Source organism: Varroa jacobsoni, unplaced genomic scaffold (assembly GCF_002532875.2).
Source record: "Varroa jacobsoni isolate VJ856 unplaced genomic scaffold, vjacob_1.0 scaffold_952, whole genome shotgun sequence".
Classification (NCBI taxonomy): domain Eukaryota; kingdom Metazoa; phylum Arthropoda; class Arachnida; order Mesostigmata; family Varroidae; genus Varroa; species Varroa jacobsoni.
This window is the reverse complement of record NW_019213854.1, coordinates 148,491-167,063: the sequence shown is the minus strand read 5'-3', so window position 1 is coordinate 167,063 and position 18,573 is coordinate 148,491. Positions and strand designations below refer to the sequence as shown.

Below are 18,573 nucleotides of genomic sequence, written 5' to 3'. Positions count from 1 at the left end.
TAGGAGAATATTTCAAGTACAATTTTCCACCAGAAGCTATTATCTTGTATAATCTATAAGGTTAATATAATTTGCAGTGCTTCAATAATATGGGTACTGTGTTTAATTTTGTAACGATGTCGGCCCATAATCTGCATAGGGTGAGTTGTTACTGCTCTGCGTATGCCGTCCATGTTTTTCTCTGGCAAAAAAGACTATTTCTTCCCTTGATCAATTAAAGATTAGATCGCGCTCATTGACAACTTTTGTTTAACATATTTTATCGCTCTTTATCTTATAGATCTTATAAAGTAACTAATTCTAATATAGACAACGATCTATTATTGACAATAATCAACTACCACATATGCTTCATAGTAATGACATTGCTGACGCATCCGAATGGAGGAACACATAATTGAACTAGAATTCGTCCAAGCAAGCTGCTCAAAACTCACTTTGGTAGCCTTTCTAGCCCATGACTTATGCATTAATAACTCCGTTTTCCATAGTCGCGTGATATGTATAATATCACAAAAAAAAGAACTAATGTATCTGTACTCTTTGATATAGCGTACGGTTTTGTTAGTAACGTTTATTACTTCGGGTATAGGTGGTTACTCCGGTATTACTTTGCCTGTTCATTGAAGTTTCAATTTGCTCTGACCAGCTCCTGAGCGGCCCTCAGAATTCATCAAATAAAGAAATCTTACAGGTTCAGAAAATCAAGTGTTCAAATTATATTAAACTTTTTCTTGCCGTTTTCATCCCATTATATGTTAGTACGAATATAATATGTTAATTATGGCTTTAAAACGTGTCGATTTTCACTATATCATTACTAAGGTAGAATGTAGGGCTTATAATTATGATTTATTGCGTTTGTATGATCGAGAGCAACGAGTCAATTGCGAAGTGACCAAATGTTGTCAAATGTGGTTGACATACTTAATGTGAGGAGATTTCTTTGAACTCGGAGATCACGTCTACAAACCCATAAAGAGAGAACATGATCGAATGAAACATAGCTGAGCATAATTACATATCGACTTTGACGTACCATTGTTATACTTTTGGAAGCATATGCAAGCATTGAGTATTTCGACCGTAGAGTGCGCCGTCGCCCGTAACACTACGAGATAGCATTTTCCTAGATATGCGACGTACGATTTTCCGAGTCACCGCTACGTGTGCTCTACAAAATTTACTGAGCACAGACAGATACTATGTAGAAAGACCATCATCCTTCGTCTCAGCCCAGTGTGAAAACAAGTCTCTTGACGCACAAGTCAGTCGTTTAGTCAATTTTTGTTGTTTGTGGGGCTCTACAAAATTGAACTAGCTCCTATATTTGCTCCCTCTATAAGATCGTAATAATATATAACTTGAACCAAAAACGAAGATTTGCATAGCAATGTACCACCTTTTCTGAGCAGTGCAGTGAGTAGTTGTGGAGGATGTACAAGCGATTTCATGAACACAGCCCACCTGCATTCCTTCTTTACATGTAACACACGAGGTCTTTCTACTCAGTAGTTCATCCTGTTTGTGTGAACAAACGTACGATTTAATTTTAACTGATCCGTTTTTCCGAGTAAGTATTACTGAGTGGCGCATATCACCCACTGCAGTATTTAATGAAAGGCATACAGAAAACATAATGAAAGACAATCATAGCAAAAAATGCTCTAATAACCAAAATAGTCATTTTGTTTTATTTACACGAGCGTAAATGTCATATTATCCGTACTATCTACTCAGCATTTGTCGACCAAGGTCTCTTTGCTGGAATTATTATACTATTAGGTTCGCCATAAAATATTAATCAGTGACCGTCAAGGCCTGAATGTGGCATTATAGAATTTTCCTTGTCCTCACTTCCGTAGTCATTGTTGTCTTCACTGTTAAATTGGTAGCGATGGTACAATAACATAGATATTACGTTCAATTGTAATAGATATTGTCGTTTTACTCACAGTTCATTCCTTTCTTCAAAGCACTTTTTTCTACAACCACATACAAATACACACGCACACATATATACGCATATCCCCGTATCGAACGTAAGCATTGTTTCCACTTACTATGACCTTATTTAACTCACATAGTGTGCTTCTATTTATCGCTGTCTTGTGTTTTAAAGCATAATTATGTTTTTTACTAAATACTCAGCTTTCCAATGAGTAAAAATTCTCTAGAGTTAACCGTCTTGTACTCTGTCGCATACACACACGCATACAAGCAGAACAAGCGTCCTTGGCTTCACCAAGTCATACGTTTTTGCTACGAATAAGAGAAAATCGGTCCTTTTCCTATCCTCAAAACAATACGTGTGTATAAGGCATAACGCCCTGTACACACCATCTTGCTACAAAGCTATTGCGGTATTGGAAGCAAAAATATTGTCTAATAATAATAATAATAGAAATATCTGTATATAAGTGATAGCATAGTTCACATTGACGTAATCTTAGTGAATGATCCATATGCATATGGGCGCATTGTCTTTTTCCTCTCTTTCTTAGTTTATTCTTTTTTTTTTTTTTGTAAAACACGGCGGGTATTACAAAGAACATAGGCATTCACGCAGAGTGGAAAGGGGCCCGGCGCAGACTAAGACTACAAATTTATTTTTATGTTCAGCGGACCGGATGTAAATAAATCAGTTAGTTAATAGTTTGAACGTGATTCATGATCAATTTGCGTGCCGTCCACTGATGGCTTAATTTTCATTTTGCTAGACGGAATTCCATCTATGGAGCAACGGCCGTAGCCATTTTATTGCATCTTCAAATACACAGCTAATTTTGCATTCATTTTTAGCTCCCTTAAAAACATAGCATAAATGAATCTTATATTTTGTATTTTTACTCTTCTTCTCTAATGAGTTCTCTTTTCTTCTTTTCTGGTGAGTTTTGCTTACGACCGCAATTCTTTTAATTAATCGTTTCTCCGACAAGTACTATAATAACATAGTATAATTAATAATGCTTTCATGCTATTATAACTACTAAATCTTGTGTCAAACAGCTCTGTTAATATCACACGATTTTGTTTGAAAAAAAAACAAGAAGAACAAGCACTCATCACGCGCCATCGGGTGCAAAGATCCTTACTCAGTGGTCATATACTTAAAGTAACTATATGACAATGCATGAGGTTATTTTCCTCCAGTCAGTTTTGGCTTCTTGCTCCTTCCCTCCGCTCCTTTTATTTCCTCCCTATACTTTATTTCTGTTACTATTTTTCACGCACCTAATAAAACGCCATGTTTGAATCATTGTCTCTCACTTTGTTTTCCCATTCTTGATACGAGCTTTTCAACAGTAGGTAGACATACTGTGTAAGTCCACATACAACAATGGAAACAGCAATCAATCAATAACGATATCGAAAGTACATCAGTGTGCAACGAAAGTGTACGGATACAGTGAACCTTTTTAATTCATCTTCCCGTTGTGAGGCTTCTTCCATTTGTCTAAGTCTTCTTGTCGAGCCTCCGGCACCAGTTGGTATTTAACTCCATTGAGTACGTTGTTGGTAGCCACGGTCGCATCTATAATCGGCCTGACCATGGCAGGGGGTATCTGGCGGAGAACTTCACCAACTGCTCCCGTTACACCTTTGCTATTGCGGGTGTCAGTGGCCGCAGCTGCAGCTAGAGTGCGTGTTGTGTCCTTGATACCGTTAGCCATAACGATGTAGGCGTTGTGGACGCCCTCTCGAAAATCAAGAGGCTGATGTGACACGGGTGGCATTATTGTTTGGCCTGCTGTTGGCGATAGAAGATTATACGCTAGTTCAGCTGCTTGTTGGATTGTACTAACAGCGCGTTCTGTCAAATCGAGAAAAGCAAGAGCAGCGTTGGTACCAAACGACTTCGTCCCTTTCTGGAAGCCGCGCACGATTTGACCATCTTTTCTGTACGATTCGACCGGTAGTACGACCAGATCACGGACGCCAGAGACCAATTTCACAATAGAATGCATAGGACCCACCGAATAGGCCACGTTGTGTAACTGTCTTTTTGTTATGTCGTTGTACCATTCATCCACGACATATTTTCTGAGCCTGTCGTAACCTTTAACGTTGCGTTTCTTCATATTCTTCAAAGTGAGCTCCATGCACGAGAAACTAGCTAAGCCCATAATTAGTCCACTGACAGCACCGTTATCGAGATTAACGTGCCTGCCGCGGTAATCAATTATGATAGGCACATCGGGACTGAAAACAAATGACTGAATAAACATGGCTGGAACCTCAAGAGGTTGTCCAGCCGGAGAAGCCAAGCGCGTTCGAGGAAGATTTGGGGCCGCGACTGTCATTGACCCGGTTACCTAGAAAAATATAATTTCATATTATATTAACACATTCTGTGAAAAAAGAGCTTTGTAACATACTCGACAACTGATTATTGTTATCAATATCACTTAGAGACGCTAATGGGCGCATGCTTGTTATATAAAGCAATACACGGTATATTGTTAATCAATATGCAAATAATTTTCTCTCTCAACAGGATCTTTACTCTCTTCCATCCCCGATAGCATCGCGCTGCTTTTACATCTTCAGCAATATCTTACCGCAGTGAAGAAATCCGTAAGAAATATTAATGCGTCCTGGTCGACATTCAACCGAAGGGGTTTCACCGATATGTATATTGAGCACTCATTCTCAGGAGCCATCTGAGATCTTTTAAACGTCAGAACGTTGGCATTCGCCTGGCGGGGTAAAGAATCACTGCTGTACTGGTAGAGGAATTTGTTAGCTTCCGATGTAGGCAGTTTATCGATGATTTCGACGTCTTTGATGTAGAGACACTGCCTTGAGGCTTTCGTCTCACCGGGCGCGTATAATTCATGTCGGAAACGGATCTTCGTAAGAGCCAGCTCCATATAATTGTTTGTCATTCGACCCTGCCCTCCTAACGTCTTCAAATCAGTTATCCGATCCATGACCGTGCGTGACTCTCCAAAATCTGTCCCTCCGTAAATAAACCATACGAGCTTCTGTTGTTGGAAAGTATAGCTTTCCACTGGGTCTGGGTAACCTTTGGGAGCTTTTAATTGATCCGTTTTTTCTGATGGAGCTGCAAATGAAAATGTCGAACAGTACGTTGTTATCTTGTATATGATATTGGATGTAACAAAAATATATGTAATTTTTTTTTAAAGCGAAAGCCACGAATTAAAAGAGCTATGAATGAACGAATAGCTTACTCCTGAAATAACGTTAGAAACCGCACTTTTGGTTTTAAAATGGCATATTTCCATACCCTTGAGGTAGTTGTCGATCAATACGATCTCGTCTCCATTAATGACGCGAATTGACTCCTGCGTTTTATCCCTAAGGTGTCCAGACCCGGGCAAATCCTCAAGGATTAAAAATTCATTATCCTGACTTGCACTATAAAATACGGTTTTATCCGCTGGTGACGAATCCGTGCCGTGATCGAACGATGGAGACCTGGACGAAGAACTGAACTGGGAGAGTCGCTCATCGGAATGGGATCTGTCATCAGAATCAGACATCGCGTCCTCCATGTTCTCAACTATATCATCATAGGACGGAGGTGCTGCTGTCTGCGTGTGGACAATAATATGTATCAGTCAATGAATATGCATCAGCCAATGAAGGGCATAAAAGCGATCCAGCAACAGAACTATATGGAGTCAATTAGGTAGCTTTTGCGATAGAGCCTTTGTAAAATGTGCAAAACGGGAGTGCATATGAAGTTGATCAAATCACATTAAAAACACCAGAACGAAAATTTTTCGTACCGGACAAGCCTGCGACAACGGAACGTCATTCTGAAGCTGTTCAAAACCCTGCTGAGGTGGACTATTGCTTGCTAAGCTGACTGACGAACTTCTATGGGGCTCGCTGGGAGTTCGCTCCCTGGTAGCAACCAGATCGCCATCATTTGAAACATACATGGCTATCGCCTGTAGAGCGCGTAATGAATCTGCACACGTTCTAATCTGCAGTTCATTATTGGATGCTGTGAACTGCAGAGCAGGAGCGATGACGGTATCCGTTTCGGGTGCAGGACAACTCTTGAGATATGCTGTCGAACCAGGAGAAAAGGAGCATTCAGGTGAAGACTGAGTTTGGTGTGAGGAGCCGGTTAACACGATTCGAAGGTCCAACAGGTCGGCGTAGATCACACATACGTAATCTGTAATTGAATACGTTTCACATAAATCGGGTTTCCTTCAATACTTTATATGAGTATCTTACCAGCTAGGCGTCTCATTACAGTTTAACGCACCACGTTTATTCGGGCAGCTTGTGGTCATAACAAATAAAAACCTTTAGAATCTGTATAGATATTGAAAACTAAGAATGGAGTTATTTAAGTTCAAATAAACATATGACTGTGATCTTATAACTATTACCATTAATATCAAAACCGACGGCCTTCGCCACTCAACTTGTTTTGAAGCGATCAGTGCTACATTGGCACAATATCCACCCCTTTTGCCCACAAAGGCTGCGCCTAACCTAAATTGAATTCTACAAGTTCTAAGTTACGTTTCAATTTGTTACAATTGTTCTAATACGTTCGTTATCGCGTCGCAGTTATCCTTATTACTAATGCGGTTATCCCATCACGTTTTACGATTAACGGCATTTTCCATTCCACTACTTCTCCTTACCACATTGCCCAATTTGACCACATGCCAGCAATATTTCCATAAGCTTATCTTGATTGTTCAGTCGTCCTTATCGAAATATCGCCCTGTTGTGTTCTAGTTTGTTCTTTTTAACATAAAATCAACTTTTTCTGGTCACGTCGTTCTCGTCACAATATGTTCGCGTCAAGTCAGGTCCAATAAGAAAAGCTGGTAAGCATCGTTCGAGCTTTTTTGAAGATAGTCGGCCAAAATATACATACAAAATATATATATGTGCACCCTTCCGTTTAACAGTATAGAATAAGATTGTTATTACAGAGCACATGACAAATGTCAAAAAGGACAGCTAACAAGAAAATATATTTTACAAAATCATTTCAATTCCGTGAAATCGTACCCTCTAGTATATCGGCTGTCTTCCTCTTGTCGATATTGCATGCAACGAGAAGGCTGGTATTTTCGAAGATAAGTCGCAAGGTAGACGCTGAAGATTTGGGCACAACGTTAGTTGACAGAGAGAAGTTCTCAATGCTCAGGATCAAACTGTACGGAATGTAATTGGGTCTGCAAGAAGAAAAACGAAATAATGGTTACTACGTTTAACATACTTCACTTACCGCTTTGTGTGTACTAAACAAGGTTAGGTTCTTTATCCTGTTTGTTTTTCACTAATAAAACTCCAGAAAAGCCGATAGTCCTGGCTACAATTTAGTACGTCAAGTTTTAAGTAAGTAATTTAATGTAAGTCAAAAGACCATTTTAAACAGTTAATTAGAAATTATGATACTGTACAAGTAAGATAAGTGCTATTTGGCCTTAGCTCTACTTAGAAAGGTATAAACAAATAGAAGACCGCTACTTTCGTAGTAACGTGCATTATAATTTATGCCCATATTAACACTATTTTAGTCTACATTGGTTGCTAAACACCAAAGAGCCACGTCGTAAACGAGGTTGATAATAGCAGCACGTAAGTTACCTGTAATCAATGATGGACCTCTCAAGGTTGAAGTGTAGCTCAGTAACGATAGACGAGGGAACATGCCCAGCAATAGGCATGTCCCTTAATGTGGCTAGTTCCATTAGCTGTAAAATCCACAATTGCCTTGAAGGAGTCATTTCGTGAGACCATGCCGTTTCTTCAACACTCACTGCCATCGTCATTTTCTTCATACGTGCGGTGGGCTCTGCGCGTATCCTGAGCACGAAACAAAGCATTTCCTTTTTTGGTTGATTATTAGCAGATGAGCGACGTAGCTTTCCGAAGGTGTCCTTATGAATCCTTTGGTAGCGACAGCAATAATAAAATCAAGAGGGAATGGGACAACTAATTACAACTTGTTTTACTGAACAATTGTAACAAGTTCTATCACCAGAGTGATCATACAGGAAAAAAAGAAGTGATTATACAGAGCCGGTATGATTATACAAGGCTGAACAAAAGAGTTCAGCCATGCAAGTGCTCAAAAGCCTTAATAATTCGTCCATCTGTGTGTTTTAGTTAACATAGGATTCTGTTTTTTCGTAGCAAAGTTACGCATTGCAGTGTATACTCAGATATTACTTATTTTAATTAGAGACGCATCATCGAATATTTCTTGCACATTTTTGTTCTTATTTTTTTTTAATTTTCTAACCTTTGAAGCAGCCTTCGTGTTCCCTTTTTGGGTAGCATCATATCTTTGCTGAGTTCCTCATGTGTCTCTGTCGGTTTCTCGTTGTGCGCCTCATGATAAACCTCAACATCAGTGGCATGCAGCATTACAAAGCCCTCATTGGCATCGCCCTGATACCCGTTGACCACATAAAGCTGTATTTGTTGAGGCTTGATTTGGAACGAGAAATATTCGCTTTTTTCAGCGCAGCCATGGCCAACCAATACACATGCATTGTTCACCGTCAGGGACAAACAGAGCAGATTCTGCTCGAGAAGACGTAACCTGTGATCTTCGACACAGGACTCAGGAGCCACCGAGTAGAAAAATTGCTCTCCTGCATAACTTCTCTCAAAGCTGTTCCGCTCTAGGAATGGGTTTTTCTCAGTATTAAGATCTGCTGCCTCCGGGGGAGCAAAGTAGGCTTCGCAGCTCGGTGTATATGCTAGATCGATAAGAACGCGATTATAGATTATTTCTAACAGCTCACGATTGGCAAATTCGACTATCACTGTGGGTAAGGATATGTCGACAACAACCTTCGAGTTCATCTGACACTGCTCGTAGAACGCTTGTATAAGTTTGCTTTCACCAGCGAGTATTGCTTCTTCCCCACTGGTTTCAGAGGGTGCCACATTGCGTGTCTTAAAAGGGCCGCTTTCGTTAAACTTTCCGTACATAGACTTGGTCATGTCGATCGAACCTGTACCACGTACAGGCATTGAGCACATGGAGTCCATCAAAGGATTCTCTTGTAGAAGGTTACGCTCTGTAGAACTAACCTGTAACAAACAATCAAATCTTATTCTCTATCTTAAGATATCCTCTATCTTGCGTTATTTTAGCACGAAGGTGCAATCATTTTTCTTTGAAAGCGCAGTATGATACACCAATATCTGAAATGAAAAGAATTATTCGTTCTGGTTGTCACACTTTAAAAGAACACGAATGTACCAACATCTGAATATGGACCAACCAATTCTTGAACCTTTCATGATCGGATAACCTACGAAACATTCTCAAATGGCAAATTTTCGTAATCCATACGTCTAACATAGTTATGTTAAAAACAGTTTCTCATGTTCTGTACGAGACACCTTAAAGCGATCGATAGCTCATGTAAAACTGCTTAATTTGCCAGCTGTCATTACTTGCCTTGATAATAATGGACGCTGCTCCACAACCGATATCATCGGGATCTGAAAATACTCTAGCTAACTGGATCACTTCGTTTATTTTGGATGCATCCGGGCGGTAGTCCGCAAACCCGCATTGGAATAAGATCTTGAGTTCGTTACACAAAAGGTCGTTTGAGAAATTTCCCTGTATATAAATCTTTTCAAGTGTAATCTGAAAATAAATCCACAAATCATGCGATGCCGATTTACATCAACAATTCCAGTTACGGTGAGCCATTAGGTTACATTCGTGTATTGTGTGTCTCATTTAATCCGAAACACTAAACATCCTATTAAACTATAAGGCACTTGATAAAGAACAAAAATACACCAAAGATAGAGTAATCCCCGCTGTTTCAAGTGCGAGGCAAAGAAAAAACGTTATACTCACAGTGAGTGCGTCAGGTCGAAGTTCCTTTCTGATATTGGCTACTTCTAGTGCTTGGAAACGAAGATCAGAGCTTAACCGAGGGCAGTTGATTTCAATGTTGAAGGCATGCGGTTTAGCCGAATGATCCTCGAATTTTTTATTCCCGGACGTTGCGGCAGGTGTTTCAAACATCTCCAATAGTTGTAACTCCAACAGACGATCATATTTTAAATGCACTACTCCAAAATCGCACTTGACATCCGAGACAGGTGTCTTACCCGACGCAACTGAATTGCTGTATCTGTGATTCACCATTAGCCGAAGGAAAGGTAGTGGACCGCCACCTATATGGATGAAGGGAAACAATAATGATCAATACTATTTAATTTATTGGTCGTGATGCCTTTGTACCTTGAAAAACACCAAAGGGTGAAAAACTTGATAATTAAAGCGTTTCACATAATAAACATAACAAAGTAAGCGTCGCGAGAAATAAGTAGTAACTTACAGCTTCAGGTTGCACACTAACCTTATCAAATATAAAGGGCAAAGCAACGTTTATTTTTTACACGTTTATAAATATCATTACTATAAATATTTTTTTTATGAACCTAATAAATAGAACAACTCTTGCATGGTAAAAAGAGGTGTTCCGACACTGTTGTTCAAATAACAATCTATAATCAAAAGCAACATAGAATTATACATTAGTCTTGACAAACTGAATATTAATCAAACGCATCTTTGAAAACCGACTAGGAAAAATGGGGGTCGATGCAAGATCTACCTATTTAGTAAACACAGTAAAGTGGGACGTCATACTAAACTAAAAAACTTCCCCCCCTCAATTAACTAAATGTATTTCGCACCTTGTTCTTTCGTTCCGTTGTCAGCTTTAAGGTGACCTTCAACAATACTCTCGACCCAATTCTTTTTGCCGCGTACCAAGTCGGCATTGGAGATTGTAAGTTTAAATTCGACAAAACGTTGACTCAATGACGAATATGTACGGCCCTTTAACTGGACTGGATGAAGGACAAGTCGAAAATGTTTATCGGGTAGAAATTCCGAAGTGGTCACTGTTATTATATCACGCAAGGGCACCCCATCAATCTCTTTGAAGAACTTTGCGTAACCGTTGTTGTTTTTACTCAGTGTGTTGGCTTCATTTGCTTCGTCCCTTTCCTCATTAATATTTTGCTTTTCCAAAATAACCTGAAATGAAGAATATTTTGCCTGCCTACTATTACTGTACTACTTAATTGCCCCTAAAGTTCGTGAAGGGTTAGTGTACTCAGGCGTAGGATCATATAGGATCAACACCCCGATTTTAGCAACACTAATGAATACTCCGTGCTATAAGTGTGATATCTTTAACCAAGCTAGCAAAAAAAAATTCAAATCACTATGACGGACCATGTAAACTGTGCCGATATGAAGGCTAAATTCGCTTTGTATTGTTTTCTTATTTCCGCAGAGGATATCCGATGTCATCTGGGAGGTTGTCGGCGAATCATTCGAGTTCATGGGCAGATACTGTTCGTCATACTCATCGCCAGACCTGCCAGCCCACATATGTTGCGTGTTTCCCAGAGCGCCTATATTGGTTAAAGACGGAACGCTATCGAACTGCAAAGTAAGATGATGTAAAATGTAAATAGTTAAATTAGCTGTCGTTGATGCGCAAGCCTGTTAACTAACTTAGATAAAACAATCATGCGTACATTTAAAACAACTTGATAATCTTCCGTGGTACGAAAACTTGACACTTAGGCAAAAGATGCGGTTCTCCCTTACCGAAGAAAGTCGGCAGGGTCCGTTCAATTCTGTTTGAAGCTCGTGCTCTATCACAGCAAAATCTTTTGGACCAAATGCTGTGCAAGGCGATTCGTGGTGAACTCCGCTATCTGAACCTGTAGCTCCCGCGAATGAATTTAGGAGGGCGGTTAAGTGTAGTATCTGACGTGGTTCTATATATATTGGAACTTCCGACAGAGTCACCTAGATATTCAAAGTGAAGAGGAAACTGTCAGTATATGTGTAACTGACGTCTACACAATAACATGACCTAAGTAGTCTAACTGGTACATTCAATGGTTTGGTTTGATGGAAAGGTATATTCAATTCGCTAGTTTCTCCTACATACCTTTACACCAATTTTTGGAGTGGATGAATGATCTCCCCGGTCGTTACGATTGACGCAGATTTCGACTTCTTGAGGACCCTTAAAGAAAGCCACGGTAACTGGCGAGCTCTTTATTTCGGGGTTGGTTGCGCATAAAGGCCCACACGTCTTATGCAAACTTTGCTCAGTGCGCTTCGCGTCATTAAACCTTTAATAAAAAAAAAAAAAGCATTGCTACAGAAAAATGTGCTTGTCTATTATTATTACTGCGAAATAAACGAATAGCTCACTACATCCTCATAATTGATATCGAATAAGCTTTAGACTGAGTTTAAACACTACGTGTACAAATCTGCGTAAGATAGACCTAGCTAGATCGTGTAATGTTACAAGGCAATGATTTAATATTGCAGCTTAAATTGTCTAGTTTAACATTTGGTACATATTTCGGGCATCAATAGCTTGCACTGTTTGACATATATATACATTTTGCATAGTTAAAAAAAATAGATTATTTTTCACGCACTTATCGACGAGAAATTCTACATCGCTAAGGATAACTTTTTTTGTTGAGCGGCTTGCCAGCTCTTCCAACATAGTTTTGTTATCGCTCGAGGCATGAGCATCGTGATATTCTAGGCTGCCCACTTTCACTTCCAGAGCTGTCCAAAAGTGATTTTCTCCTTCATGCATGATTTGCTCGACGCGGAAAATTGTGTCCGTAAATGAGACGATAACCCGATTAAAAATCGTTTCAATCGCCGCCGCGCATTGATCCAGTCCAGTGAGTGTCTATAAACACGCCAAACAATACAACGAAGGTATGAGATCACGGTACATAATTATATATCGATATATGGTAACCATCCCATATATGTATACATACGTGGCACTATCGCAAGCATAAACATACACTGATTAATTTTAAAAAACCTATATCAGTGACAGACTATGTCATCGCTAAACACTTACCTCAGTTTCCAAAGCCGGTTCGGAAGTTCGGAAAATTTCTTCGGCCATTTGCTTCGAGCTCATCATTGACGAGTACATACTTTCGAACAACGATGCCTCCTCCGCCCATGACGTAGGCTGTACCGTCAGCATCAAACCGGTAACTCGAATCCTCGAGTTGTCGGACAGAATGTTACTCCATGGTAATTCAACCCGCACGGACTCGATGTAACCATCAATGAATTGTATTGGCCAGTGTTGAGTCTCACTGAGCTCATTCAGTCCCTGGCGATATACCGATAAAAACGCGTTAAGCAAAATAAATTTTAACTCCAAATTAGTATTCTAAAAATTTAATGTTTGAGAATTTAGCAACATAAGGCGGTCAAAATAGAGTTTCAAATCCTACAGGTGCAATCCAATGTGACATTTTTAAAGCTTTTAGCTATAACATGTAACAACTGCCGGAGTAGTTAACGCATACGGTACGCATACCGAATATCGAAGACAACTCTTGAAAAACGTAATGCTACTCTTTGTATTTGTGACTATTTGCCTTAATTCATATGTCAAACCAAAGTTTGATATCTTCTGTGTCTTAACGACATTTACCTTGGAACTAGGTTCACGCCCATTACCGATAAACACTGAATTAACTACTTATAATCACAAAAAGCACGTGGAACGTACACTTATTTGCTTATCGTTACCATGCTGTTACTAAATTGCCAAACATTTTAGGAACTTTCAATGAAAACAATAAATTAAAAAAATAATGTAAAGCCTATCATACGCTACAGACATCCCTATAATCTGACATGACCTTCTTAAATCTCAAGTCAGGCTTGGTTTTCCAAATGATTTCAGAAAATGTTTAGACTTGACAAGGTCTTCCATAATGTTAATATCAAAGCGTAAATGAGCTTTGACAGTGCCTGTCACGCGGAGAGGAACCCTTAGGAATAACGATGGCCGACAACAGGCCTCTAGCGAATATTCATGTTCATCGAGTGACATCACCTGGCAACAGCTAAGAAGAGCTGCGTCTCATACAACAGGCACCCAAAAGCTGCCACTAATGTAGCATGCATTCTTCCTTTTTTATATAGGACGAGCACCGACTTGCGAAAAGCAGTCTCTACAGCGTCTTTCTGGGCCTCCGACCGGTGTTTTAGCTTGCGATCACTGAATCTAGCGCTGTTCAGTCTCATTTATCTGCATAAGTATGTTGAGAAACTTTCAAAACATAAATCACAAAAGTAACGAAATTCGGTCGTGGAGGGACGCTATCAAATTTCGACTCAGGCTAACTACGTAAAAGTTGAAAGTCATGTCTAAATTGACATTATTTTTAATTGCCAAAGGTTTTTGACACACAAAAAAAGCAAAAAATACTAGCTGCAGCGGCGTAGCTCATTAGTCCCCTAGTATTGCCTGTTTCTGTGACTATTAATTTCAGGTGTTTTTCAAAGCAACAGCAGGAAATATAAAACAATGATGTTTTTTTTTTTATAACTATATACAAAGTCGCCTATATTTATATCGAATTGATGTTTATGAATATGTGGGGTTGACGATGACACGTACGAGCTGACCCATATGGATACTCACAAAATATATCATATATCTTGACATAACAGTTTTAAATGTTAAACATCCCACATTTGTACGATTGTAGGGTCGAGTATATATATATATATATATATATATATATATATATATATATATATAAACGGTAAGCAGACAAGACAAAAATCTCAACTATCTCTTCCATTTACGTTTTGTGCGATTTCAAAACGCTAACTATTAATACGCTTCGACCTCTTAAAGCATTATATTAATAATATTATTCAGAATATAATATTCAGAAAACATTTTGCTTTTTGGTGTGACAAAATTCCTCCCGGAACTTCCCAGCGCGATTTTGATAAAGATGGGTCTAGATCCATTTGTATCAATTTTTGAATACGAAAACTGTCGCAGACTGACTTTGAATATGCCCGTGCATGGCTCTCCGTAGTACGGAACGAACAGTATAAATGAGCCCTTGCATCATCCCGCAGTCATAATGGCTCTGTATCGCGTACTGTTAACTACGAATGTCATTCTTTGATGAATCAAATAAGCCGCGTCCAGCTATATTTCGTCGTTAATCCTTATAACACTCTATGGCAAGCTGTATCTAACGAACCTTTAAGCCGATCTATCAATTAGATACATATAAGAATATATAGGTACATTCAATTTTGTACATACTGTTCGTGGACGTTTTATTTAAAATTATCTTCTTCAGTTACTCGCGCGTTGCTGGTCCCAATGATAGCATCGCCTTTTTTTCGATGTCAATCGGAAGGAGGGGAATTGGCAGCATTACCGTCTTGATTCTCCAATTCATATGCCAAAAACTATGTTTCAAGACTTGCCACCCACAGACCAGGATACAACAACTGTTGTTTGCCTGATCATTTTGACTTATGCAGTTTCACATTGGCTGATACTATTGAAAATGACTAATATTCATAAGTTTAGCAAGCAGATAGCTCGTCTACTGTAATCGATATAAATCAAAATAAGATACACATGGTTTTCCACCACTCCTATACAATACAATGCCTATACAATACGTATTGGAAAACAGTAACGGTGGTTTTCCATAGGCATCTGCGATTGGCGTTTCTTCCGACAAAACGCACTCTATTTCTTTCATTTGTTAGTATGATCACTCGCCTATTACAAGATTGCGCCCTCTAAAGCTTTTTACGGCAACTACGTCTTGACTACCTGCATTATTGACCCGATCCGGCATACAAACTTCTGATATCGTACTTGAGAACATCGCATTCTGTTGTAAGCTTGTTTTTAGTTGTATCGACACAAGCATATACTTTTCTCAATCTGACTATCATTTTAGTAATCTGCTGTTGCTTTTCTCACGAAAGGCAGCAGTTGCTCAACAGTGAGCAGACTATTTAGTTGCTACCCCGAACAGAAACCCTGTCACTACAGCGCTACGAGTTCATTCGTTATAAGTGACACAACAGAAGCTGCAGCAAATACAGCCAGGCGACTAGCCGTTTGCCTGGCTAATAGTAAGCACACTGGCTAAGTCGTTTTTGTCTCTTTCTCAATAATAATAATAATTATTATTATCCGTAGAAACACAGCGTTGATAGCAGAACTATTATTCAAAATATAAATATATGGGGACCTCTCAATATGGCAGCCGACGTAATTTTCCAGCATATTGAAATCAATGACAGTACGCGACTTTCTCCAAATGTGAAAACTACATGTGTCTTTTCAAAACTATATCGTGGAAAAGTTTAATCTGGATAAAACACGACAGTGACAATCTTTTACAGAAGATTGTTGGCTAGGCTTTGTTGTCGTATGCAGTTTAGCATCCCGATGACAACGATTACAGCAACCTGGCAATGATGTTCGTCTTACTGAACTTCATTAACTAGCAATTTGCACCCTAAACGAAAGAATAGTCTTCACCCGTGATTGTGCCATATGTTGGGGTCCGTCTACGCGTATTGTGGCCATTGTTAGGCATTACATTAGTAACATTGAATTAAAATGTATGTACTCTATATGTACTGGATATAAACGAACTTGTGTTGTAGAAAAAAATGACATGAGCATAAAACAGCTTAGATAAAGGCCTATAATAAGGATGAGATGTGCTAACAACTAACCAACCAACTGAATATAGGGTGATAGAATTATTATTATTGTTATTATGCGTACTTACACAGGCACAGCTATTTACTAACATACATATATAGATCGATCTTTACACACCTTGACATCAAGCTCGACATTGGTGATTTCAGCAGCCCCACTACTTGACGACAACTCAAGGCTCAGCTGGTCAAGAGAAATCTTCTCAAGTATATAGTTTCCGAGATACCTCTGCAGAGCATAACGACAAAGTCGTTTCTTAATCGACTCGGTGAACAAATTCATTGCTGCTACTGCTGTCCTGGCAGCAGTTTACAAAAGCTAGTTCTTTTGCGGCGGCAGTGGGAGTCACTGATTACGCCGTGGCGTCCTACAGCAACGACGCGCACCACTACGCATCACGATCATACATTGGCTGAAGTGAAGTAATTAGAGGGAACCGCCAAAACGCGTAGCTCACTTCACAAGTTTATTGGTCGGCCACCAGTTTTGTGGGTTAGTAGTCAGTCGAAGCACGTCGCACTAGTCAAGCTAGCACGTCGCCTGGCGAGTGCACGCAGAACAGGACGAAGCCGGTGGCACTCACAAGAAACACAAGAACAAGTGATCGTTCAGGCATACATTTCTCCGTCCCCTCGTACAGGAACACGTTTAAGTAAAGGCTATAAATTCGATCACAGCGGCTGTTAGACTAACTAGAACTGTTCAAGTGACTGTTCCCAATCTGAGTTGTCCGTACGTGAGCGAACCGCCACCTCAGGCGGACAGGTTGGTTGTCAGCGATCAAACGCTGAACAAGCATCGATTCACGCGTCATATAGGTATAACCAAGTTCGGCAACTAGATTAAAAGAGGAAAAATGTCACAGACTGTACACAATACACCAATACCAACACGCATAAGGCAACAAGCGTAAGCATCAGACTTTGGTTCAAACAGATGATTTCGACTTCATAGCGACTAGATGGCATCACTCAACGACCAAATAAACAGGTGACCGATAACACGTACTGCATGCGCTAGACCGATGATATATGAATGTTAATGTTACACAGTTGTCGATATCGCGATGGGACTGCTTGGTGTTAGCACGGCTAAGGGTGGCCAGCGGACCACGGAGTAACTTTCTTCTTTTGCCATGTAAAACTGATCGACTGACATCATGTTCTCCATCTAACTTTTAGGCAGCAGAATGAAGGGAGACAGTAAATGATAAAGGCGTTGGTAATCATAACCCGCGTAATATGAATGAACGAATGAATTTATAGAACGAAAAACATCTTTGATAAGGTATTGTAACACGGGAAATATTAGCCCGTGACACGATAGGAGTCATTCTATTTAGAACGACTAAGCGATGTAATGATACTCACGGCAGCTGAAGGCTACTGCAAAGGGTAAATGTAATGTGCGCAAACGATGTTAACTTCTAGAAAATGCGATACAATCTGTCATAAGTGTTAGAAAATCAGAAACACGAGGAATAAAACTGTTTAAACCATTTCAAATATATTCGTACCCTGTATATCTTGGCTAATGACTAGTCTCATTTAAGTCTTTCAGAATTAATACTGATGGGTTTATATTGCACACCTCCAGTTACAGAAAAATAAGTTTTATATTTACAATACAGTAGACTCCTAGCTCTGACACCGATTGATGCGTATAATTTCATAATTCGTAATGAATAACAGAAACTGTAAATCAATTTCAAGCTTAGCCAACAATCGAAAATTCCCGCATCGAATAAAACTAGAATGCAATAGTCGCAAATCCTCACGAACCCTGATGCCCTGCATGAAGAGTGCAAACATCGATTGGTCAATACTGAAAATAAGTATATAAGTAGACTAAACAGCTCCACAAGTAAAATGCTAATACCGCTGTATCAAGTAAATACGCAAAATCGGCACACGCTCCTGTCAAAAAACAAATCATGTGATACAAAGTGGCTAATTCGCATCATTAAGGAATATTGCAACTTTCCCTA

General features: G+C 39.4%; 1 protein-coding gene across 1 annotated transcript; it reads right to left on the bottom strand.

Annotated features, from left to right (window-relative positions):
* Positions 1 to 1,663: 1,663 nt before the first annotated feature.
* Positions 1,664 to 18,537, bottom strand: Atg2 (Autophagy-related 2). The gene is made up of 16 exons (XM_022841832.2): positions 16,704 to 18,537; positions 12,918 to 13,181; positions 12,472 to 12,737; positions 11,967 to 12,153; positions 11,618 to 11,821; positions 11,237 to 11,449; positions 10,690 to 11,035; positions 9,842 to 10,164; positions 9,428 to 9,622; positions 8,255 to 9,054; positions 7,597 to 7,899; positions 7,015 to 7,181; positions 5,760 to 6,157; positions 5,255 to 5,561; positions 4,563 to 5,068; positions 1,664 to 4,316 (listed from the first exon to the last, which is right to left on the bottom strand). Exons 1-16 carry the CDS (start codon positions 16,866 to 16,868, stop codon positions 3,420 to 3,422), a joined length of 5,541 nt encoding a protein of 1,846 aa, XP_022697567.1. The 5' UTR covers positions 16,869 to 18,537; the 3' UTR covers positions 1,664 to 3,419.
* Between the last annotated feature and the right edge of the window lie 36 nt (positions 18,538 to 18,573).

Bases quoted from the DNA above. Each gene is read 5' to 3' on its own strand.
- Atg2 (XM_022841832.2), bottom strand. From the start codon at position 16,868: ATGAATTTGTTCACCGAGTCGATTAAGAAACGACTTTGTCGTTATGCT. The intron at 11,450-11,617 runs GTAAGGGAGAAC...CTTACTTTGCAG, and splicing joins GACCCTGCCGACTTTCTTCG to TTCGATAGCGTTCCGTCTTT. The intron at 6,158-7,014 runs GTACGATTTCAC...ATTCAATTACAG, and splicing joins GACAGCCGATATACTAGAGG to ATTACGTATGTGTGATCTAC.